Source organism: Eptesicus fuscus, chromosome 13 (assembly GCF_027574615.1).
Source record: "Eptesicus fuscus isolate TK198812 chromosome 13, DD_ASM_mEF_20220401, whole genome shotgun sequence".
NCBI classification, from domain to species: Eukaryota; Metazoa; Chordata; class Mammalia; order Chiroptera; family Vespertilionidae; genus Eptesicus; species Eptesicus fuscus.
In genome coordinates, this window is record NC_072485.1 from 12,446,075 (window position 1) to 12,470,534 (window position 24,460).

General features: G+C 40.6%; 1 protein-coding gene and 1 long non-coding RNA gene across 4 annotated transcripts in view; one reads left to right on the top strand and one right to left on the bottom strand.

Moving 5' to 3' along the window:
• ALKBH8 (alkB homolog 8, tRNA methyltransferase) overlaps nucleotides 1-24,460 on the bottom strand; it is a 64,832-nt gene that overhangs the window by 34,263 nt on the left and 6,109 nt on the right. The window contains exons 2-7 of the mRNA XM_008156080.3: nucleotides 23,464-23,599; nucleotides 19,536-19,773; nucleotides 14,983-15,114; nucleotides 14,216-14,311; nucleotides 10,524-10,628; nucleotides 8,499-8,569 (exon numbers count right to left, since the gene is read on the bottom strand). Of these exons, the coding sequence (XP_008154302.2) occupies nucleotides 8,499-8,569; nucleotides 10,524-10,628; nucleotides 14,216-14,311; nucleotides 14,983-15,114; nucleotides 19,536-19,773; nucleotides 23,464-23,599 (778 nt within the window). The remainder of the gene's footprint in view (nucleotides 1-8,498; nucleotides 8,570-10,523; nucleotides 10,629-14,215; nucleotides 14,312-14,982; nucleotides 15,115-19,535; nucleotides 19,774-23,463; nucleotides 23,600-24,460) is intronic.
• Nucleotides 1,922-23,877, top strand: LOC129151264 (uncharacterized). Of its 3 annotated transcripts, XR_008557995.1 has the most exons (4): nucleotides 1,922-1,944; nucleotides 6,007-6,078; nucleotides 6,327-6,432; nucleotides 23,738-23,877. It is a non-coding gene; the product is annotated as an uncharacterized LOC129151264 (long non-coding RNA). The 3 variants fall into 3 exon arrangements; XR_008557993.1 differs by lacking the exon at nucleotides 23,738-23,877 and having other exon boundaries at nucleotides 6,327-6,598; XR_008557994.1 differs by lacking the exons at nucleotides 1,922-1,944; nucleotides 23,738-23,877 and adding an exon at nucleotides 3,481-3,592 and having other exon boundaries at nucleotides 6,327-6,598.

Below are 24,460 nucleotides of genomic sequence, written 5' to 3' on the forward strand. Positions count from 1 at the left end.
TGGGGAATTCCAGTTCCAATGGTGGAAAGGTTGGCTGCTGAGCCTGAACAGGCTCTGGAAGTGGAAATGTCATCCCAGGGTTTAGTGGAGGAGCTGCAGTCTGCTGTACGGCTGTAGCAACAGCCCCCAAAGTATGTTCAGGAGTGATGGAGAGTCCCAGGTCCACAGGTGGAAAGGTTGGCCACTGAGCCTGAACAGGCTCTGGAAGTGGAAATGCCACTGCAGGGTGCTTTGGAGGAGCTGCAGTCTGCTGCAGGGCTGTAGCAGCAGCCTCCGAAGTAGACAGAGCTGGGGACTCCTGCTGGGATGTAGGTTGTTCTTCTTTGGTAGACATTGCATGATGATTGGAGACCTTGCTAGTAGCAGATAGTGCAATCTTCTTAAGGGGCTCGGAAGTTATCAAAAGCCCCAGGTCCACATCTTTAACACCGATAGGCAAGAGTCGATGTTGAACTTCACCCCAATCTGGACGTGAGTCTGTTGCCTTCTGATGTGAAGGCTGAACTTGAACATCCACAGAAGACTTTGGAGGTTGATGTCGACCCTTCCCATGGATTTGCGAAGTTTGTATATTGGGAAGAGGCACGGGAGGTAGAGCTGGGGGATGATGCTTATGTTGAAGTCCTTGGCGGTCGTCGAACAAAAATTTCAATGGCTCAGAGGACACGGTAGACTGAGTTGAGGCTTCTTGTTGGGGTGGAACCTGAGCTAAAGCCTCCTGAGGGTTCGGAGAAGGGGACTCTGAAAGAACAGCTGAGGCATCATGGTTGAGTGAAGAAAGCTCAATATTTGCAGGATTTTGCTGATCCCAAGACAAGGACTTGGAGGGCCCCAGGGGGATGGAGGTTAGCAGGAGAGAGTCCATAGCCAATTCCGGAATCGGAGCTGCCTGGACCTGCAGCCACAACAGCTGCCACAGGAACAGAAAAGGTGGGGCCCACATGTGCAGCCCGGACATGACAGGCAGAGGTCCAGGTCACAGTGAGTCACCAAGGCAGATGGGGCAAGGAGAGTGACCCAGGATACTGGGGCACAATGAGCGATCCAAAATACTGGGGCACAATGAGCGACCCAGGACACTGGAGCACAACGAAGGATCCAAAATACTGGGGCACATACAAGCAACCCAGACAAGTGGGATGCAAGTACCATGCGCTGAGCAGGAGCCCAACAATTGGCAGCTATGTCACAACTGGCAGCCCTGTCACAATTGGCAGTCCTGTCATGCATGTGCCCCTTAGCAACCAAGCACCCCTCCCCCACCTCAGGTTCTAACCTTTATTATTCTTGGGCCAAAGTTTCTATAGAAGAGTGAGCCTTTTCCCCAGAATCACCAGGGATCACATGGTTCCTTTCACCTGCACAAAAGATAACTATCTCCCTCTGGGTCTCCCCTCACCACTCACAGTGAGGAATGATTTGGCCTGCACACTTGGGTGGCCCCAGAGCCCAGAAATGGTGGGATGTGGGGAGGGGGTGTAAAAGAAGGTGGGGCGTTGGGAAGTATTGAAGAGCTTTCCAAGAAAGCCACAGGGCCTGGCATCTCAGGAAATTCAGAAGAGCTAGTCTAGACTGGCAATCTGAGCTCCTCTTCAAAGCTGAAATCTGAGAGAGTCTTCTTCCCAATAGGTCATATTGCTTCCAGGAAGAGTAGCTGACAAATACTTGAGGAATAGGAGGCCTTCAAATGAATCCATGTGAATTCTTTCAAATTTTTTTCACTGAGAATTCTGGAGAGCTGCTGTAGGTGCTGAGCCTCCTGAAGCTGCTTTCCTTGCAGTCACTGGCCACATCGTCCTCTTCCATCTCCTCCGGATAATGGGAGTCCTCCTTGTCCTCTCCCCCTCCTCTTCCTCAGTGTCCTCAGAATCCAGGGTCTCCTCTGCGTCGCGGTCCTCCTCCTCCTCCACTTCTCCTCCAGGGTCAACGTACACCACACACCACGTGGGTCTAACCTATGTTCCCCTTATGGCCCCAGGCGCTCGGGGTCAGGTCGGGGTGAGGGTGGTGGCTGCCACCTCGGGTTACTGCTGCCCCTGCCGCATCTAGGTCTCCGCCTCCACCTCCTCCTTTTAAATATTTTTTCAAAATTGAAAAAGAGTCATTTCCACTTAAAAGCTCTTTTATTTTTGCTGTCATTTTTTTATTTGACAATCTAATGGAAAAGATATCAGTGCCTCAACTAAATAGACAGGTATTGCATGTTTTAAAAATTATTGTGGCACACTGGCTTAAAATTGCTGGTATAGTGTATTGCAATCTTATTTTGTTTTGTTGTTTGGAAAGTTGTGGGTGTTTTTTTTTTTTAACTTTACTGTTGAGAGTATTACAGATGTCCCCCCTCCAACAGGTTCCTGCCCCACCCCAGGCCTTCACCACCCTATTGTCTGTGTCCATAGGTAATGCACAGATGCATATAAGATCTTTGGTTAATATCTTCCCCTTCCTTCTCCCCTTCCCCTCTCATATTCATCAGTCTGTTCCATTTCCATGCCTCTAGTTCTATTTTATTCATTATTTTGATCATTAGATTCCTTGTTCATTTTGATTTTTAGATACAATTGTTGATAGATACATATTTATTGCCACTTTATTGTTCAGATTTTTCCCCTCTTCTTCCTCCTTCCTTCTTCTTCCTCCTCCTCCTTTTTCTTTTTCCTCTTCTTAAAGAATACCCTTCCCATTTGACCCAGTAATCCCACTCTAGGAATATATCCCAAGAAATCAGAAACAACAATCAGAAAGGATATATGTATCCCTATGTTCACAGCAGCACAATTTACAATAGCTAAGATTTAGAAACAGCCTAAGTGCCCATCAGCAGATGAGTGGATTAAAAAACTGTGGTATACTACACAGTGGAATACTACGCTGCTATAAAAAAGAGGGAACTCTTACCATTTGCAACAGCATGGATAGACCTGGAGAGCATTACACTAAGTGAAATAAGCCAGTCAGAGAAAGATAAATATCTCATGATCTCACTCATTTGTGGAATACAGGGAACAACATAAACCGATGAACAAAAATAGATCCAGAGACACAGAGCATTGAACTGACTGTCTAACCTCAGAGGGAAGGCAGGGGAGGGTGGGAGGTAACCAAAGGACTTGTATGCATGCATATAAGCATTGCCAATGGACACAGACACTAAGGGGGTGAGGGCATGTGCTGGGGGGTGGGAGTGGCCAGGGAGAGGTCAATGGGGGAGGGGGAGAAGGAGACATATGGAATACTTTAATCAATAAAGAATTAAAAAAAATTTTTTTAAAGAATACCCTTCAACATTTCATGTAATAATGGTTTAGTGGTGATGAACTCCTTTAGCTTTTTCTTATCTGTGAAGCTCTTTATCTGACCTTCCATTCTAAATGATAGTTTTGCTGGGTAATCTTGGTTATAGGTCCTTATTATTCATCACTTTCAATAATTCTTGCCACTCGCTTCTGGCCTGCAAAGTTTCTATTGAGAAATCAGCTGACAGTCACATGGGAGCTCCCTTGTAGATATGTCTTGGTGTGGGCCTCTTTGGGTTCCTCTTGTTTGGGACTCTCTGCGATCCCTGGACTTTTAAGTCTATTTCCTTCACCAGGTAGGGGAAGTTTACTGTCATTATTTTTTCAAATAGCTTTTCAATATCTTGCTCCCTGTCTTCTCCTTCAGGCACCCTCATGATGTGAGTGTTGGTACGCTTGAAGTTGTACCACAAGCTCCTTATACTATCTTCATATTTTTAGATTCTTTTTTCTTTTGGCTCTTCTGATTGGTTTCTTTTGCTTCCTCATATTCCAAATATTCCAAATCATTGATTTGATTCGTGGCATCCTCAACTCTACTGGACCTTTCTCATGTCTTTCATTTTCAGTAAGATCCTTGAAAGTCTCACTAAGTCCCTTGAAGCTCTCATTAAGATCCTTGAACAGCCTTATAACCATTGTTTTGAACTCTGTATCCAGTAGTTTGCTTGCTTCCATTTCATTTAGGTCTTTTTCTGGAGATTTCTTCTGTTCTTTTGTGACATGTTTCTTTCTCTCCACATTTTGGCTGGTTCCCGGTGTTTGTTTCTATGTATTAAGTAGAGCTATGTTTCCTGGAATTGGTAGAGTGGCCTCGTATAGTAGGTGTCCATAGGGCCCAGTGACTTAGCCTCCCCAGTCACCTGAGTTGGACACTTTAGGTACACTCCTGTGTGGCCTGTGTGAACAGTCTTATTGTAGTTGAGCCTTGATTGCTGTTGTCACTGGGAGGAATTGACCTCCAGGCCAATTGGCTGTGAGGACCAGCTGCAACTACAGTGGGAGAGCTGCTGTGCAGGAGACACCCTTATGGAGCAGGACTTGCTTCAGTGGGGCTTTGGTGGTCACTGAGTCTGCTCCTTGAGTGTGTTGCTTGTGGATGTGTAGAGTTGTAATCTGGTATGGTCTGAAGCTGTTCACTGGGTACACTGGCTCTGGGGCCTCCCAGGAGGTGCAAAGTCAACCACTGCCTTCAGCCACCCGGCAGGAACTACAGAGAGATCTGCAGATGGCTGCTGTTTGTATTGGGCTTGGAAGTGCCCAAGAAAGGCTAGCTGGAGCTAGTGTCAGGTCTTGGGCCTCTTGCTGACTCCAGCCCTGCTTATTTGAGAGATTTTAGGAATGACTGAAGCCTGAGCCAGGACAGGCTATTCATATGGAAAAGCCACTGCAAACAGTTTGGGTGTGGCTGCAAATTGGGTGGGGCGTGGTCTCAGGGAATCACCAGGTTGGAAGGAACAGTGTTTGCCACATTGATGGAAATTGGGATATGGGTGCCAGGCAGCTCTGCAACATGGGAGGTCTCAGCATAGGAACAATGACTCCTGCGAGCACCCCTGTCTGGGAGAAAGCCACCCCCAAGTTCTTTCTCTGATGCCAGACAATCCAGTTCCTGCCTGTATGTCCCTGATTCCCCCCACCCCAAGCTGTTGCCCTACTGCTGGAGCCCAGAGGGATTGAGTCTGAGTAAGTCCATGCACTGGCCCTTTTAAGAGGAATTGCCTGGGTCTCCAGCAGCCTCCATGTCACTCAGCCACAATCCCCGCTGGTTTTTATAGCCTGAAGTTATAGAAAACTGGACTGGGGGGTGGGGAGGAGTGTGGAGTTGGGACCCCCTTGCCTTACACGGGAGGCCTTCACAGCAGAGAAACTCCTCCCAATTAAAAACACACCACACACCTCCGTCCCTCCTACCAGTCTCAATGTACTTTTTATTTTTTACTTCTCTAGTTGTAGAACTCCCATTCAGCCAGATTTCAGGTGGTTCTGAATGATGGTTGTTCTGTATTTTAGTTGTAATTTTGAAGTGGTTGTGGGAGGCAGTGAGTATCAGTATCAGCATTTACTTACGCCACCATCTTGGTTCTGAGGTCAAAAGCTCTCTTTTATAAGAAAACTAGAAGCCCGTTGCACGAAGTTTCGTGCAATAGACTTTCCTTCACCTGGCTGCCAGCACCAGTTTTCATCTGGCCACCCGCTGATCGGAGCGCCTCCCGCCAGCACCAGTTTTCATCTGGCCACCCGCCGATCAGAGCGCCTCCCGAAGGCTGAGGGTGGGACTCGGGAGGCGCTCTGATGGGGGGGGGGGGGGGTGGCCAGAGGAAAACTGGTGCTGGCGGAAAACTGGTGCTGGCAGCCACGCAATCGGCCACCCTGAGTTCCGCCACCAGCATCTTCCGCCGGCCCCATGGGTCCTCCTGCAGCGCTGGCCGTTTAGGCCGGTGGGAGGAGCAGGGGGGGCGGGGACTCGCGAGTCCCCGCCCCCCCGCTCCTACCACCAGCCAATCGGCCACCCTGAGTCCCGCCCCTCCCCCCCCCCCCCCCCCGTGCCTCCAGCCGGCCCAATTGTGGGCGTAGCGGAGTGATGCAATTTGCATATTACCTTTTTATTATGTAGGATGTACTGTTCTTGTCATAACTTATAGAATGCATAGTTTCCTGCTATTACAAAGATGGCTTTAACCAAAGACTCTATAATTCAAATTGGCAGCTAAAAATTCCATGCCTCTAGAGACACCAAATGGAGATCACGATTACAGCAGATTTTCAGTGCAACTAAAGGGTAAGTTTTCCCTTCTTTACAACTTTTAATTAAAACTACATAATGACCTTGTAGGGTGGGGGAAGAACCCTTAGTTCCCTTTCCTCATATGTCCCTAGAAGGAGAGAGCACTTCCCTAGGAGTGAAAGTATAGATAGGAAGAGCACCTCACTTTTCCCCACTCCTTCCAGAAGAGAAGGCATGCCTTCGCTGATTGGTCACCCTGAGGCCAAACTGGCTTGGCTGAGCCCTTTCCTCTTTCTCTTCAGATCCAGCTGGTTTGCAGAAGCCCGTATATGCTCCCTCCTGTCCTGTGTGGTAGGGGCAGCCTCTGACTCTATGAGGGAAGTCTCCCATTGCCTGCCTGTGTCATTGGTGAGCTATGAACAAGTGCACTTGGCAACAGATCTAAAGCCATGCTCTTTCATGTCTAATGTAGTTAAGCTGACACTCTGACCTCCATTTATCTTTTGTCTCATTTCTTGAGAAGAAAAAACAAAGATTTTTTTTTTACTGGCCCTTTAAAACTACAAAGCAGGACAAGAGGTAAAAGGCAAATAAACCAGACAGAGAAGAGCTCTTTCTTTTTTCTTCCCATCCACATTATTTTTGAAAGCACTTAATTAGAATTCACACATGTAGTTAATAAGACAGTTTTGTCTTTTTGAACAAATAACACTACTCTTTAGTCATGTTATCATTATGATCGCACAAGTTCAGCAAAGGTTAAAAGCCAAAGCACTGAAGGCCTAGTGGTGGAAACTACACAAATACAAAAAAGTATATAATGAAGTAGTAGTCACCCCTAGGAACAAAATCACATTCTGAAGCAACTCTAGTTAGATTAGAAGATCTCACATTGGATTCTTCTAGATTTAAAATTCTGATTTCTATCTAAAACTGTATATGCAGCTTGCATAGATAATTTAAAATCATGTTTTTGATAGCGTCTTTTTTTTTGTTTTATTGGGCTGACATTAGTTAATAAAATTATATAGGTTTCAGATGTACAATTCTATAATACATCATCTATACATTGTATTGTGCATTCTCTACACCAAGGCAAGTCTCCTTCCATCACCATTTATCTCCCCTTTATCCTCTTCTACCTCCCTCCACCCCCTTTCTCTCCGGTAATCACCATACTGTTATCTGTCTATGAGTTTTTTTGGTTTTTTTTTGTTCATTTTTGCTTTTTAGAGCTTCTTTAGCAGTTCAAGTAAAGTTCAGCTATAAAAACAAGTCAATGAATAACCATGAATATCTTACTCTTCATATGTAAAAATAGGCATTTCCCTACACTACTCAAGGTTTTTGAAGGGACTGGATCAGGTAATATATGTGAAAAAGTTTATCAAAATTCAGGCATGCACATTTTAGTTGTTTCCTTTTACTATAGCCTGCAGCTACTACCTTTAGCCACTAGATGGCAATGCTGCTCCAGTAAATTACTGCACAAGGGAAGTCTAGATTTTAACTTTGAAAAGTAAAATGTGTGTCCTAGCCGGTTTGGCTCAGTAGATAGACAGAGTATCAGCCTGTGGACAGAAGGGTTCAATTCTGGTCAAAGGCATATGCCCGGGTAAAGCAGCCAATTAATGATTCTCTCTCATCACTGGTGTTTCCATCTCTCTCTCCCCTCTCCCTTCCACTCTGAAATCAATAAAAATATATTAAAAAAATGTTTTAAATTAAAAAAAAGTAAAATGTGCCAGACCCAGTGTGGCTCAGTGATTGAGCAACAACCTATGAACCAGGAGGTCACGGTTCAATTCCTGGTCAGGGCACATGCCCAGGTTTCAGGTTTTATCCGCTGTGGAGGTTCATGCAGGAGGCAGCTGATAATGATTCTCTCTCATCATTGATGTTTCCATCTCTCTCTCCCTCTCCCTTCCTCTCTGAAATCAATAAAAATATATTTTAAAAATAAATAAATAAATAAAATACAAGTAAAATGTTAGAGGTGGAATAGGCGGAAGTGGGCAAAGTAGGGCTATATGGAGACAGAGAGACTTTACTTTGGACGATTCACAATGCAGTGTGCAGATGATTTTTTGGGGGGTGTATAAGAATGAGTCTTTATTGTAGAAGCCAGAGGCCACATAGTGATATTTTATTGTGTATGTGAAACCTCTATAGTTTTATGAACCAATGTCACCCCAATAAATTCAATTTATAAAAATAAAAAATAAATGTGTAAAAAACTAAATTACAGGGCTTTTCTTGGCTTTTGATGAGCTTATAGATAAAACTTTCAACATCTAAAAGAAGCTGTGATAATTTCACATTCTGCAAGAAATAAAAGTGCTAATGGTGCCTTTACTTACCATTTAAAAAAACCTTAATTCATTTGAATTAACAAATGTGGGAAATCCTATGAAAAGGGCATTGTATAAGGTAAGACATTTGTTGATAGCTAATAAAAATGTCTAAATATTTACCTCTGACCCCAAACTGAGAGAAATGATCTCATCCTCAAAAGCAGAATGTGTGTCAATATGAGCAGGAATTCCTGAGATGGAAGATAGGAAAACACGTTAGTTCATTTTTCCTTTCAATAGATTCAACACAAGTCTAAATATAGCCTCACACTATTATGGTGAAAACATATTTTGATTATCAGGAATTAGTTAAAAGGAAACATTTAGGGTCAATGTGACTAAATAAAATTAAACTAAATCTACACTAAAAATCTCTCAACTGCATGCTCAAGTGCTATTGAGACTTGATTCTAAAATCAAGACTTGAAAGTCACTGCTTAATTAGGACATTTACTCAACCCCAGTCCAAGAAGAAGATATGAAAGATAAATAACAGTCATGTTTCCCCTTAAACACTGGATTCCCAAAAACAAACAATAGCCAGATGTGAAGGCTAAGTATATGAATAATTAAGATATGGTCTCTCCCACCAATCTCTCAATCTATGTTAACTGAGCATTTCTTAAGTGAAAGGAACTTTGCTACATGGTGAGAGTATATAAAGCAAATAAGATGGTTCCTGTTCCCAAGGAGCTTACAGATCAATGTTAAGATTGACTGGTAAATAGGCAATCATAATACACTAGAGGCCCAGTGCACGAATTTGTGCACTGGTGGGTTGCAGCCGGCCCACCACGATTGGGGCCCATCAGGACCAGGCTGGCCTGGGGGCGGGGGCCGTGGGAGGTCGGTTGGCCATTCTCCCCTCCACCCCAATCAGGGTGGGAGGGGCCGATTGGGGGCCACAGTGTGTGTCAAAGCAATGGTTCTGGTCATTCCAGTTGTTCCGGTCGTTCTGGCGTTCCGGTCACTTGGCTTTTTTATATATATAGATGGTGATAAATGCAGGAAAAACAATCCAGAACCCTTGCCATTAATAACACTTTTAAGATAATTCAATAACTACAAATATCAGATGAAGATGCTGCTAACAAGTGTAAAAAAATCAATAACCTAAAGATTTTTCCATAACATGTCATCCTAGAATTGTCTTCTACATTCTCAACAGAGAAAAAAGAATACAATCATCCAACCAATTAGCCTTCTTCTCTGTGTAGGCACAGCTCAATTCCAGACCAGCACAATAAAGTATCACAATAAAGTGAGTCATAATCTTTTGGCTGGTGGGGGGAAATTTCACACTATCTATTGAAATTTAATATGTGCAATTTTGCCATGGCAATTCTGCTTCTAGGAATTTATGCTATAAAAATTTCCATAACTATGTAAAAGTACAGTGTTTATAATAACAAAAATGTCCAATCTAAATTCCCACCCTTAGAAAAAAGTTTGTACTTTTTAGAATATACGTGCACAATGAAGTTTAAAAACTCAAAAAACAAGCCCAACTGGCATGGCTCAGTGGTTGAGCGTTGACCTATGAATCAGGAGGTCAAGGTTCAATTCCCGGTCAGGACACGTCTGTGTTTCGGGCTCGACCACCTGTGGGGAGCATGCAGGAGGCAGCCAATCATATCTCTCATCACCGACGTTTCTCTCTCTCTCTCTCTCTCTCTCCCTCTCCCTTTCTCTCTGAAATCAATAAATATATATATATATTTTAAAAACCCAAAGAACAAAAACAAAACAAAAAAATTGTGTAAAAAGTACATTTGTAATGTGCAATGCAATAAAACGAAGCGCAGTAAACAAGGTGTGCCTGTATTTATAAATTATTTGGTTTCTTCCATTATATATGTCTCCTATGTTTTTAATGCAATCTTCTCCATCTCTAAATAAAATATTGAGAGGGGAACAAAACAGAGTCATGAATAGCAATTGTGTCAGTTTACACTTTGAGATGCAAGTGTCTGAAGAGAGTGTCGTAGATTTGCAAGGCATTAAAGTCAATGCAGCAAAACATAAGCAGTTACTATAAGAGTTTGATATTCCTGATATCAAAAAATGATATATTTGATCATAGAGAGTTACATAACCTACTTAGTTATGAAATTTGACTGTAATTTTAAAAGAAGAAATACTCACCATGCCCAGGTTCATACTGGTTCACAGTCAACTGATCAGGTTTGTGTCTAATGAAGCCTTCTTTCAACCATTTCTCCAGCATGCTATCACAAATGTCAGGAAGACCTGAGGTAATTTTTTATAAAGGTGAAATATATCACAGTATTTACTTTGCATGTTTTGCCCAAGAATAAAAACATAGTCACTCTGATAAAAATCATACAGTTTTTAATTTAGTAGTCAGATCCAAATATAACAATAAACACACAAGCAAAGCAAAATATAAAGAAAACCTTCCTAAGAATCTTTTAAAGTTATTATATAGATTTCATCAAATTAAATATAAAAAATAACAATTTGGCTAACCATAATTTTGGTATTTTGCAAAAAAACAATAAAATTATAAATTTACTATATTCTATACTGGAAATTAACATCACTTTCCTTTAATTTAAAATTTTTCAATTTAGAAGATGGCGGCATAGTTAAACAACTAATCTGCTGCCTCACACAACAATTTCAAAAATACAACTAAAAGACAAAAACGTCTACCACCCAGAACCACGGGAAAGCTGGCTGAGTGGAAGATTTACAACTAAGAAGAGAAAGAAGCACAATCGCTGAAAAGCTGAGGTACGGAGGCACGCGAATCGGGCCGGCGGAGGGCGGCTGGGTGCGCGGCTTTTCTTCAACCCGCAGGGAGACAAGCTCCCGATCACTCTGAAATCCAGTTTCTGGGGACACTCGGGGGACCCAGGCACCTACGGGGAGAAGCTGGACTCTCGGCCATCGGGTCGGAAAGTGAGAGTGACTTTTGCAGTGGTGCGCCCAGCAATCATTGTTTACTGCACTGGAGCTCGGGGCGCAGGGACTTGGAAACGTGGAAAGGCAGAGACGGCTGACGGCAGCCATCGCTGTTGGCCACGCCCCAGCCTAGTGACGCCCTGAGACCCCACCCAGCCCTGAGGCCCCGCCCTGAGGCCCCGCCCCGCACATTCTACAAACCCGCCCCGGCTCCACACAGCGGCTTTTGCATATAAATGGCCTGTTCTGGAGCAGCTTAACCAACTGCAGCTCCAGTCAGACTGCTCCAAAACCGCCCAAGTAAAGGAGGAGAAAACTAGCCCTTGCTGTAGCTCCTGCTGGGGGACACACAGTACACAAGGGTACACCAAGAGCGTCCACCTCAAGTAACTGGGAGGCTGACCCGTTGAACCAATAGGACACCTAGTACACAAAACTACCCTACCAACTTAGGGAAGCAGAGAATATGAGAAGGCAAGGAAACAGATCACAAACCAAAGAAATGGAGGAGAACAAGCGACTGGACATAGAGTTCAAAACCACGGTTATAAGGTTTTTCAAGAATTTCATGGAAAAGGCCGATAAATTCAATGAGGTCCAACTAGAAATTAAACATACACTGACTGAGATAAAAAATATTATACAGAGACGCAAAAGCAGACTAGAGGATTGCAAGAATCAACTCAAAGATTTGGAATACAAAGAGGCCAAGGACACTCTTCCAGAGAAGCATGAAGAGAAGAGAATTCAGAAAGTTGAAGATAGTGTAAGAAGCCTCTGGGACAACTTCAAGTGAACCAACATCAGAATTATGGGGGTACCAGAAGAAGAGAGAGAGCAAGATGCTGAAAACCTATTTGAAGAAATAATGAACGAAAACTTCCCCCACCTGATGAAAGAAATAGACTTACAAGTCCAGGAAGCACACAGAACCCCAAACAAAAGGAATCCAAAGAGGACCACACCAAGACACATCATAATTAAAATGCCAAGAGCAAAAGACAAAGAGAGAATCTTACAAGCAGCAAGAGAAAAACAGTTAGTTACCTACAAGGGAGCTCCCATACGATTATCAGCTAATTTCTCAACAGAAACCATGCAGGCCAGACGGGAGTGGCAAGAAATATTCAAAGTGATGAATAGCAGGAACCTACAACCAAGACTACTCTACCCAGCAAAGTTATCATTCAGAATTGAAGGGCAGATAAAGAGCTTCACAGATAAGAAAAAGCTAAAGGAGTTCATCACCACCAAACCAGCATTATATGAAATGCTGAAAGGTATTCTTTAAAAAGAGGAAAAAGAAGAAGAAAGATAAAAATTATGAACAACAAATACATATCTATCAACAAGTGAATCTAAAAGTCAAGTGAATTAAAAATCTGAGGAACAGAATAAACTGGTGAACTTAATAGAATCAGGCATAGAATGGGAGTGGATTGATAACTCTCAGGGGGAAAGGGGTGTATGTGTGGGGAGTATGGGAAGAGACTGGACAAAAATCATACACCTATGGATAAGGACAGCGGGGGTGGGGGAGGTAAGGGAAGAGGGGGGGGTAGGAACTGGGTGGTGGGGAGATATGTGGGGAAAAAGGAGAAACAATTGTAATCTGAACAATAAAGATTCATTTAAAAAAAAATAAATAAATAAAAATAAAATTTTTCAATTTATTTTAAATCTAATTATTTTACATTATTTTTCTTTAAAATAAACACACACTTCTAAAAGTGGAACTAACTAACTTTCACTGGAAGAAACCCTTAAATAGGACCAAAGTCATAAAAATACAGATAAATTAAACTCAACAAAGAATTTTACCAAAGGATTAATATCTATATTACATAGTAAATTCTTATTAATAAACTAGAGGCCTGGTGCACGAATTCATGCACGGGTGGGGGATCCCTCAACCTGGTCAGTGATTGGGGCCAATTGGGGCCCGTCTCACCCAGTCCTGATTGGGGCCAGCTGGCCAGGGGGAAGGGACTGCAGGAGGTTGGGTGGCTGTGGGAGCATCCTGACCACTAGGGGGCAGTTCCTGCATTGAGCATCTGCCTCCTGGTCTTAGCGACCAGTCGACCAGTCGTTTGGTCAACCAGTCATAACGGTAGCTTAGGCTTTTATATATACAGAATATATAGATTAGACAACCATTAGAAAAAACTGGTAACAGATATGAAAAATAATTCACAGGAAAAGAAATACAAATGGCCAAGCTCACTGCTAATCCGGTAATTATAAGGTTAAAATTTTTACAATTACCATATGTTGGTCAGGGTAGGGGAAGCAGTACACATTTGGTAAGAACATCATGGTATAGTTGTTTTAAATAAACATAACTTTACACAATCCTAATGTGCTAATCTCCCTTTAGAAACTCTTGCTTTGTGCATGAAGAGGCATGTACAAAGGCTTTCACTGAAGCACTACTTGTAAAAGCTAAAAACTAGAAATAAATGTTTATCAAAAGGGAACTAACTGAATAAGCTATTATCATCATTCAAAAAATGAAAAACTATATAAGATCTCTAAAGGGACAAGAACAAGATGGAGTAATACATGTAATATATTAAACAACATAATACTCATATTAACAACTATACACTCTTATATTTGGATGTAAACTCACATAGTAAAGGTTTGGAATAATATATTCTAAACTGTTAATGGTACTACCATGAAGAAGTATGGTAGTACAGATAGTGTTCAAGAGAAACTTTAGCTTTATCTGTTTGTATGAAGTTTTTTAACACAAAATTGCACTATTTAGTTAATATAAATGTAGTTTAATCAACTGTTTTGAAAGTTCACCTAAAAATGACAAATGAAATACCCTCAATTATGATTTACTTCTAATACATTAAATCTTTTTTTTTCTGAATCAACATTTATTAACAATTACTTACCTCCAGGTAATGGTTTATCTTTATGTACATTGTTATTATCATAGTGGAATTCATAACCAAAATGCTTTACTCTTCTGTGTTTTAAGGATTTTTGAACTGTATGAAGAGAATAAAGTACACTATTTGGGTAAAAAAGAATTTCATTCCTTCAGGTATTTCAAAATTAACATTATGAGTAAGGATTACATTAGTAATAGTAACTTGTTAACTGCTAAGTTATTGTCTTTAATAACATCAATATTCTACCTTATATCTGCTGTTCTTTTAAGTCTAAAGTAGTAACAAACACTTAAAAAGTTCCAATCAATTTGACAGAGCTAACTAAACACAGACATTGCCACTCACAGACTGCTAATGACCTGGAAAGAGTCACAGTAACTAATTTGCAAATATCTCCAGGAGGCTCTCACGACATGATGATGGTATGGCAATGAACTGCTGATTCCTAAGAGGAAACCTGCCTTACGGAGGAGAGGATCATATAAGATGATGTATGTAAAAGGGCTTATAAATGTTAGGTCTACAAATGTGGGCTAATCAATATCAACCAGTTTGGAGTTTAAAATTAATAGCTATATAAATGTTATTTATTATTAATACTACTAAGATTTGTCAGTGCGGCTTGTCTAATATTGGATCCAGGCTACTTTAAGTAATTTTGAGGAACTATCAGTTTTAATAAGCCAAATGGGGAGAAGAAAAGAAGGACCAGTAACAAAGCATTTTGCAGACACTTTTAAAAATCACATTTTAAAGTTTTTACTTACAATTTGGATTGTCTGTATCTTCTGTCCAGCTAACACTTTCCAAAAGCAGTTTCTCATCCTCAGAAGAAATAATTTCTTCTACTACTTTGAGGCCTGGAGGTAAGGCTTGAAACCCCAACTCTTTCCACTGTGCTATGGAAAACCAAATTAAAATAGTCACATACAAAACTTAAAGTTCCTATATCCAAACAACTCTGTCCAATAGCCATTTATCCGTTCAAAAACTCCCAATCCTCATTTTATGAAATAAGAATGCCAAAAGGCACAACATACTAAAAGGGCAAAACAAAGACCAAGATAAAAATTATCATAGTTTTATCCACTGCATTTACCAACAGCAAATAGAATAGCATTTACTTAAATATTCTGTTTGAACATAATGGAGTCATTTTTTAAATCTCACTAAGAAAATGTTTTTCAGTTTCAGTTAAGATGAAGGCATAGGTGAACGTGGTACTTGAATCTTCCTATAACCACATCAAAATTACAACTAATCCTCAGAATAACCATCACTCAGAACTGCCAAAATCTAGCTGAACAGAGTCCTACCACTAAGGATATAAATAAGAAGCTACATCAAGACTGGTAGAAGGGGCATAGTCATGGAACGAGCTGGACCTACACCCACAGTGGTAGTTAAAACTGGGAGGGACTGAGAATCGCAGAGGGAAAGGGGAGGGGGTGGGCAAGGGAGAAGGAGGGGGGGGGGAGAAGGAGTGCAGAATGGGAAGTCATTAACCAAAGAATTAATATGCATATATGCATAATCCATGGACACACACACACACACACAAAAAAAAAATTGGGAAGGATATCTTGGCTGCAGAGGTCCCACCTTCACACCAGGCCCCCAGCTCAGGTTTCCAGTGACAGAAAGAGAAGGGCCCATAACTTCTGGTTGTGAAAACCAGTGGGGATTGTGGATGAGTGAATGGAGGGCTGCTGGAGTCCCAGGTGTTGCTCTCATAGGGCCCACATACAGACTTACTCAGACTCACTGGCTCTGAGTTCCAGTGCTGAGGCAGCATTCAAAAGGCAACAGAGACATATGGGGAGGAAGTGAATTGTCCTGCATAAGGGCAAGAGCTAGAGTGGCAGCTTTCTCCCAGTAAGAAGTGCTGGCAGAAGCCATTGTTCCTTTTCTGAGCCCTCCCCCAACAGAGCTGGTAGATGGGCACCATATCTGAATCTCCATCAACCTGGCTAACAATGATGGCCCCACCCTGGAGATTCCCTGAGACTCTACCCCACCAAATATTCAGGCCCACACCAGCCCTTTCCAGGGGCTTTTTTATACAAACGACCTATCTTGACTCATGCTCCAGACTTTCCTAAAATCTCTCCAACTAACAGCATCTGGCCTTAGCATACCCTATACCTCTCGCTAAGTGACCCCAGGCCTGACACAAGCAACAGCTGGCCTTGGTTCTCAGCTTGGATTCTCTGGGCACCTCCAAGCCCAGCACAAGCAGCAGCCATCTGCAGATCACTTTAAAGCTCATGCCAGATGGCCCAAGGGAGAGCACAGGTGGCAGCTGACGTTGGCCTGCATCACTCCGGACGCTCCAGACCCAGTGACCCAATGGATGGCTTCAGCCAATGTTGAAGCAATACCTAACCACCTCCATGAGCAACACAAGGGGGGAACTCAGCAGGCACCAGATCCCCACTGAAGTAACTCCTATTCTGTGGAGTGGGCCCCTGCACAGTTGATCCTCAATCACAGCTAAGTTCCTCCCATTGAGATGCCAACAGCAATCACAGCTCAGCCATAAAAGGAGTGTGCAGACAGCCCATATGGTGGGAGGTGCACCTGGAGTGCCCAGCTCGGGTGATCAAGGAGGTTGTGCCATTGGACCCTACAGGACACCTACTATACAAGACCACTCTACCAAGCATGAGAGATTTAGCAGCTCTACTTAACAGAAATAAACACAGGAAGGCTGCCAAAATGAGGAGACAAACAAATCCCAAACGAAAGAAAAGAACAAAACTCCAGAAAAAGAACTGAACAAAATGGAGACAAGCAGTCTGGCCAGTGTGGTTCAGTTGGTTGAGCATTATCCCATACACCAGTAGGTTGCCAGTTCAATTCCCAGTCAGAGCACATGCTCAGGTTGTGGACTTGATCCCCAGTAGGGGGTATGCAGAAGGCAGCTTATCTATGTTTCACTCTCATGGATGTTTTTATCTCTCTCTCCCTCCAGCAATCTACCCAATGCAGAGTTCAAAACACTGGTTATAAGGATGCGCAATGAACTCAGAATAAGAGTAGATGAACTTAGTGAGAACTTCTACAAAGAGATACATAAAAACAGAGATAGAAAACATAAAAAAAGAACTAGTCAGAAATAAAAAGTACATGAACTGAAATGAAGAAAACATTATAGGGAATAAACAGTGGAAATGAAACAGATAATCAAATCAGAGATCTGGAAGATAAGGAAGCAGAAAACACTCATTCAAAACAGCACAAGAAAAAATAATCCAAAAATATGAATATACTGTAAGGAGCCTCTGGGACAACTTCAAGTGTACCAACATTAACATCGTGGGCATGCCATCGTCGGCATGCTCTCTGTGAGGAGAGAGCAAGAAATTGAAAACCTATGTGAAAGAATAATTATGGAAAACTTCCCTAATCTGGTGAAGGAAATAGACATACAAGTTCAGGAAGCACAGAGAGTCCCAAATAAGATGAACCCAAAGAGGCCCACACCAAGACACATCATAATTAAAATGACAAAGATTAGAGACAAAGAGAAATCTTAAAAGCAGCAAGAGAAAAGTAATTAGTTATCTACAAGGGAGCTCCCATAAGACTGTCATCTGATTTCTCAACAGAAACTTTGCAGGCCAGAAGGGACTGGCAAGAAATATTTAAAGTGGTGAAAAGCAAAGACCTACAATCAAGATTACTCTACCCCGCAAAACTATTACTTAAAATCAAAAGACAGATAAAGAGCCTTCCAGACAAGAAAAAGCTAAGGAGTTCATTAGCTTATAAGAAATGTTAAAGGGTTTTCTTTAAGAAGAAGAAAAAAAGGATTAAAAATATGAAAAATAAAATGGCAATAAATACATATCTACCAACAATTACTTTAAATGCAAATGGATTACATGCTCTAATCAAAAGGCATATGAAGGCTGAATGCATAACAAGACCTTTACATATGCTGTCTACAGAGACTCACTTCAGATCACAAGACACACAGAGACTGAAACTAAAGGGATGGAAAAAGATTTTGTGAAAATGGAAACAAGCTAACAAAAAAAGGGGTAGCAATACTTATACCATACAAAATAGACTTTAAAACAAAGGCTATAACAAGAGACAAAGAAGGACCCAGCAATTTCACTTCTGGGTATTTATCTGAAGAAACCCAAAACACTAATTGAAAAGACATATACTCAATGCAGCATTTACAGTAGCCAAGATAAGGAAGCAATGTAAGTGTGCATCAATAGATTAATGGATAAAGAAGAAGTGGTGCATATATACAATGGAATATGACAGCCATAAAAAAGAATGTCTTGCCATATACAACAACAATGGATAGACCTAGAAGGTATCATGCTGAGTGAAATAAGTCAGACAAAGGAAGACAAATGCCAGATAATTTCACTTATATGTGGAACCTAAAAAACAAACTAAATGAATAAGCAGAAGAGAAACAGACTCTTAGATACAGAGAACATTTTGACGGTTACCAGATGGAAAGATTGAGGGGATGGATAAAAAAATGTATAGGGCTTAATTAAGATGTACAAATTGGTAGTTATAGTATAGTCATGAGGATGTGAAGTACAGCATAGGAAATATAGTCAATAATATTGTAGCCCGGTCTGTGTAGCTCAGTGGTTGAGCGTCAACCCAGAAACCAAGAGGTCACGGTTCAATTCCCGATCAGGGCACATGCCCAGGTTGGGAGTTCAATCCCCAGAAGAGGGTGTGCAGGAGGCAACCAATCGGTGATGTTTCTCTCTCATGGATGTTTCTATCTCTCTATCCTTCTCCCTTCCTCTCTCTCTAAAAAATCAATAAAAACATATTTTTAAAAATTATATTCTAATAACTATGTATGATGTCAGATGGGTACCAGATTTATTAGGGCGATCACTTAGTAAGTTATATAAATGTCTAATCACTGGTTTGTACACCTGAAACTAATGTAATATTGTACATGAACCGTAACTGAAAAAAATATCTATAACAGGGGTCCTCAAACTTTTTAAACAGAGGGCCAGTTCACTGTCCCTCAGACCGTTGGAGGGGAGTCGGAGAGTGCGGCGCACATTCAACACATGCACACTGCAGGGCCAGGACGAGTCGGCTGCTAAGCAGGACAGGCAGCGGAGGCAAAAACACCCGGCGGGCCGCATAAATGTCCTCGGCGGGCCGCGGGCCGTAGTTTGAGGACCCCTGATCTACAATATGCCCCTCTATAAACAAGTCAGATTGTCTGTACAAATTAAAATCCCAACTTCGATATGAAAAGTAAACTCAAACAAAAGCAAGAACTAGTTTGAAAAAGATACCTGTATGATAATACCTTTTTCCACAAAATTCAAGTACAGGATGATCTTTTGTCCTAAATCATCCACTATTTTTTGTCCATTGAGGGTAACATAGGCTTTCTTGGATTCCTCTATAGTTTTGTATGTTACAAATGAGTAGGGCTTATTAGGTGGCATTAAGAGAGCATCCACCTGCCCGAGTTTCTCTAACTCCGGAAGCAGTTGGTTCCTACTCACACCGTTACCCAAACCACCATTGGCAACAACCAGGATCTTAAAAAAAAACAAAAAGAAAGTTAACATGAACAATTGATATCAACCTGTTTCATTTTTAAAAATCTTTTTAAATAAGATAAAATAAGATTATTTTTAAGTAACATTTCTTCAAAGGTGTAATTATGAAAGAAAAAAGGGTTTCCTTATAGTTGTTATTTGGTTTTCTAATTTCAATGTAGATCAACTTACTAAATACGGTATTTTGGAATTAAAAAGTATTCCTATGTTGTAAAAATATTGATTTTGAAATAGTCTTTTCAGTAAAATATTAATTTCTTAATGACCTACATACAAATTAAAAGATAACTTTTACTGTTCATAAATATAATTAAACATAATAAAAGGGAAAGAAAAGGGAGAAAGGAGAAGGAACAAAGAGTTACTGATACTTGCTTTTTGCCAGACACTGGCTATATGCTTTTACCTACTTAATCCTCATTAACATAATCTTCACAACAATTCTATAAAGTGGATAAAATTAGCCCCACTTCATCAAGTAAGAAACTGAAGATGAGAAATACAGTATTAGGTGAAGGCAGTGTTTAGGAGGAGCTGGGTTTCAAACTTATTTCTGTCTGTTTTCAGAATTCACTTTTGGTATCACCACCATACAGTGTTTACTAAAAACTAAAAGTAAAGGCAGTGTCTCAAAGAAAACCAATTACAGATTCCTTAAATATACAATAGGAAAATTTTCCTCTGTGCCTGAGCAATTCATCCATTTTGTAAATTTTTTTTCTTTTTAAGTTTCATGCTGACTTCCTGTCATTTACAGTCCTGCACACAATTTTATTCAAGGAATTCTGATGATTCTAGTCTTTGTACTTATAAACATCCTACATGGTGTTAAGATCTTTATGATTCATGACTCCTAAAAATTTTATAGCATAATGAAAGTAAACCACTGATGGCATACTCTCATCAGTCCCATCATCTATAGCAGATATTGGCAAACTTCTGAAAACGGCCACATAGTATATATTTTAGGCTCCACAGGTCATACAAGTCTCTGTCACATAGTCTTATTTTTATTTAACAACCTTTAAAAATGTAGAACTCACTCTTGCCTCACAAGCCAGAGGACAGTAGTTTGCCAATGTCTGATTTATACTAAACTGGAGACTGGAACATAATATACTAATTCCATATACACAAAATGGGGCTATCTAGAACCTTGTTTTAAAAAAGTATATAATAAAACTAGAGGCCCAGTGCACAAAATTTGTGCACTCGCGGGGGGAGGCGTCCCCTCAGCCTGGCCTGCGCCCTCTCGCAGTCTGGGAGCCCTCAGGAAGTGGGCCTAAGCTGGCAGTCAGACATCCTTAGCGCTGCGGTGGAGGTGGGAGAGGCTCCCACCACCCACACTGCGCTCGCTAGCCGTGAGCCCGGCTTCTGGCTGAGCGGCACTCCCCCTGTGAAAGCTCACTGACCACCAGGGGGCAGCTCCTGCATTGAGTGTCTGCCTCCTGGTAGTCAGTGTGCCTCATAGCGACCGGTCTTTCCTTATTAGCCTTGTATTATATAGGATTGTTATAAAATTGGATAATAAGAAAAGTAAAGTTTTGTTTTTTTAAGGGACAGCCAATACTTTAAATATTCAAGTACACACATTCACATAATAAACAAATGCACTAAAACAATACGGTATAAAATTTAGCCTCAGATGGCTTGCCCTGGACCTCACTCAGTAAGGTTTATAATTTAAACTATCAAAATAATCCTATATAATAAAGAGCTGTCATGCTAATGGTTGTGACGCCATCATGCTGTAACAACTGATCAGCAGGAGGCTGCATGCGCAGTGAGGTGCACACGAGGAGGCAGGGTGCCTCCTCACAGCGGCAGGAGGTGGGAGGCGGGTGCCTCCTCTTACGATTTCAATCATGCACTGGGCCTCTAGTTTGGTTATATGCAGCCATAGTTACAAAAACATTTCCATATTCTCAAATCTAAGGAACTGCAAAGGGTTTATAAATGACCAGGGTCCACTGAGGAACTGAGGAAGATGTGAGGTGTGACTTGAAGAATACTAGTGGTCCTCAAAATGCTAAGTTCAGTGGAGATGGAAGGGAGGAATTTATTTCCTGTTACATGTGAGTTATACAATATAATTAAATGTAATAATTGTTTTATTTATAATTCCAGCTAAGCAATTTTCCCAATGATATGAAGTAGAGAATTCAAAACTTTTTAAAGTTATTTTCAATCCTGACAATTTGAGGATCACTTCTCTAGAAAAATCTCACAGTGGCTATAGATTTTCACAAAGCACCCATATTTATAACACCTGGTGAAAAGAGCATTTGTTCTCCCAGGGATAGATAATATATCATTAGAAGTCCGTCTATAATTTTATTACTTTCCCTTAAAATTATTGTGGAGAAAAATATCAAGCCTAAATAAGATGGCACTTTGGAAGGCACAAAGGTAAGAATAAAGCTTCTAGAGATCCGAATGAAAAGACAGACCCAAACAAAAAACATGCTTCAGAGGGAGCCCATTTCTTTTCTTACCACTTCTCTTTGTGTTCCATGTAAGGAAAAGAGAGCAAATTACACTTGGGAAGAAATGAGAAAAGGGTATAATTCTCCAAATGCTGCACAGCCTCTGTGGCTCTTGGCAGAGAGCGTATGCAGACATTTTAACCCTAATATATTATCTATCCCAACCTTCTTAAAGGTATTTGACTTAAATTCTCTGAAGTCATTAATATGTAACAAAATCTAAGTAAGGGTCTTTACCTGCTAAATTTCAATCGCCCTCAATAGAGTAGCCATTCCTAAACTATGGTGCAGCACATAGTTTAGGAATGGCTTCCCTTATATACGTGATATAAGGGAAGAGTATTGGTCTGAAAGTCAATCCCAGCTTCACCTTCTCAATTGTTTGTCTTTGGCCCTCAGTTAAATGATGGCTAAGCTTCCTTTCAACTCTTATAAGAATACTTCCTATCCATATGGTACTTAAATGACTAATAAGTACTGTAAAATACATGTTCTCTTTAAAATCTAACAATCCAATGGGATAAAAAAGTATGCATTGCTATGTCCTTACAAATGAAAAAAGCTAAGATCAAAGGATGCTGCTCATGTCCAAATAAGTGGAGAATCTAAGAGTCAAAGTAAGGTTTTCCTAATTCATAGGCCAGGAAGTCTCACAGTCCCATATGTATAATTATTGCCATAAGATAATGAAAAGGCGTTGTAAATAAAAATCTAATAAATAAAAAATGTCTTATAGCATATAATCAAAATACTTTATAATACAGATGAAGTTAGGAAGAAAAGAAAGAAGACTACAAAAAATCTATCTTTAGGTTCAACCACCAAAATGTCACTGGACATATCACAACCACTCAAAACCTTAGTTTTCTCATCTATTTCATAAAGATTTTTTTAGGTAATTAAATATAATAATGAATATAAGTATGCTATATAAACTGTAAATAATGTATAGTTAATATTTACCCACAATTTCCTCTAGTTCAACCAACACAATCAATGGAGATTCAAACTACACTAAGGCTATGTCCAAAAATAGAAAGTTAGCAAGTATATTTAATACAGATATAATACATGACTGAACAATAACACCCCTCTTCTCTGAGCAATTTTTAGCAAATATTACTCTAGCACGTTAACATGACAATACGTTTACATTCAAATGATGATAATAGTTTTAGGTCACCTGAGTGGCATAGGATACTGTTTCAATGCCTTCATGTCTCAGCAAAGTATGCCTGGCTTTAATCTGTTTCCTTAAGAACTTCTTCTCAGTTTTACTGAGTTTACCATTACTTTGATGGTTGCTATCCATGGCAATACTGGAAGAAAAAAAAAAGTCAACTTTAAGAGTCCTTAAGGGATAGTTATAAAGATATTATTCATATATTCTATAGTTTATAAATAGTTCTATGTGACAATTCTTTTAAATTCTTACTTGACCTTTTACCAACCAACAGAAATGAGAATAAACAGGTGCATGGACAATAAAGAAATACTTAAGAAGATTACAGAGAAGCAAGAACATCTAATAGCATGTCTTGGAATTCTACAAAACATCCCAAGGCTCTACCTCTAATAAATAAGCTTTTTTACTATAGGTAATGTATTCCTTTACTTATGAAGTTCTAGGTAAAATGTTGCATAGACAAATTTCACAAACATAATGTTAGGAAAGAAAAAAGGAGAAACAAAACAAATATTTCGAAAAAGAATATACAGTACGATTCCATTTACATACAGTTCAAAATCCAAAAGTAAGGCATATACTGTTTAGAAATACATAGCAAAATGCAAATAAAGGCAAGGAAATGATTAACACAAAGTTCAGGAAAGAAGTTTATCTGGAAGGGAAGAAAGGAATGTGATGTGAAAGGGACATATAAAGTCATCAGTGGTATTTCGTAAGCCATGTAGTGTTCAAAGGAGAGGACATGCTGGCCAATGCAGCTCAGTTGGTTGGCACATTGTCCTGTATACCAAAAGGTGGCGGGTTCCATTTCCAGTCAGAGCACAGACCCAGATTGTGGTTTCAATCCCTGGTCGGGCATGTGTGGGAGGCAACATCGATGTGTGGGAAGCAACATTGATGTTTCTCTCTCTCTCTCTCTCTCTCTCTCTCTCTCTCTCTCTCTCATTCTCTTCTCTTCCTCTCTCTAAAAATACAGAGGAGAAGGTTTCAA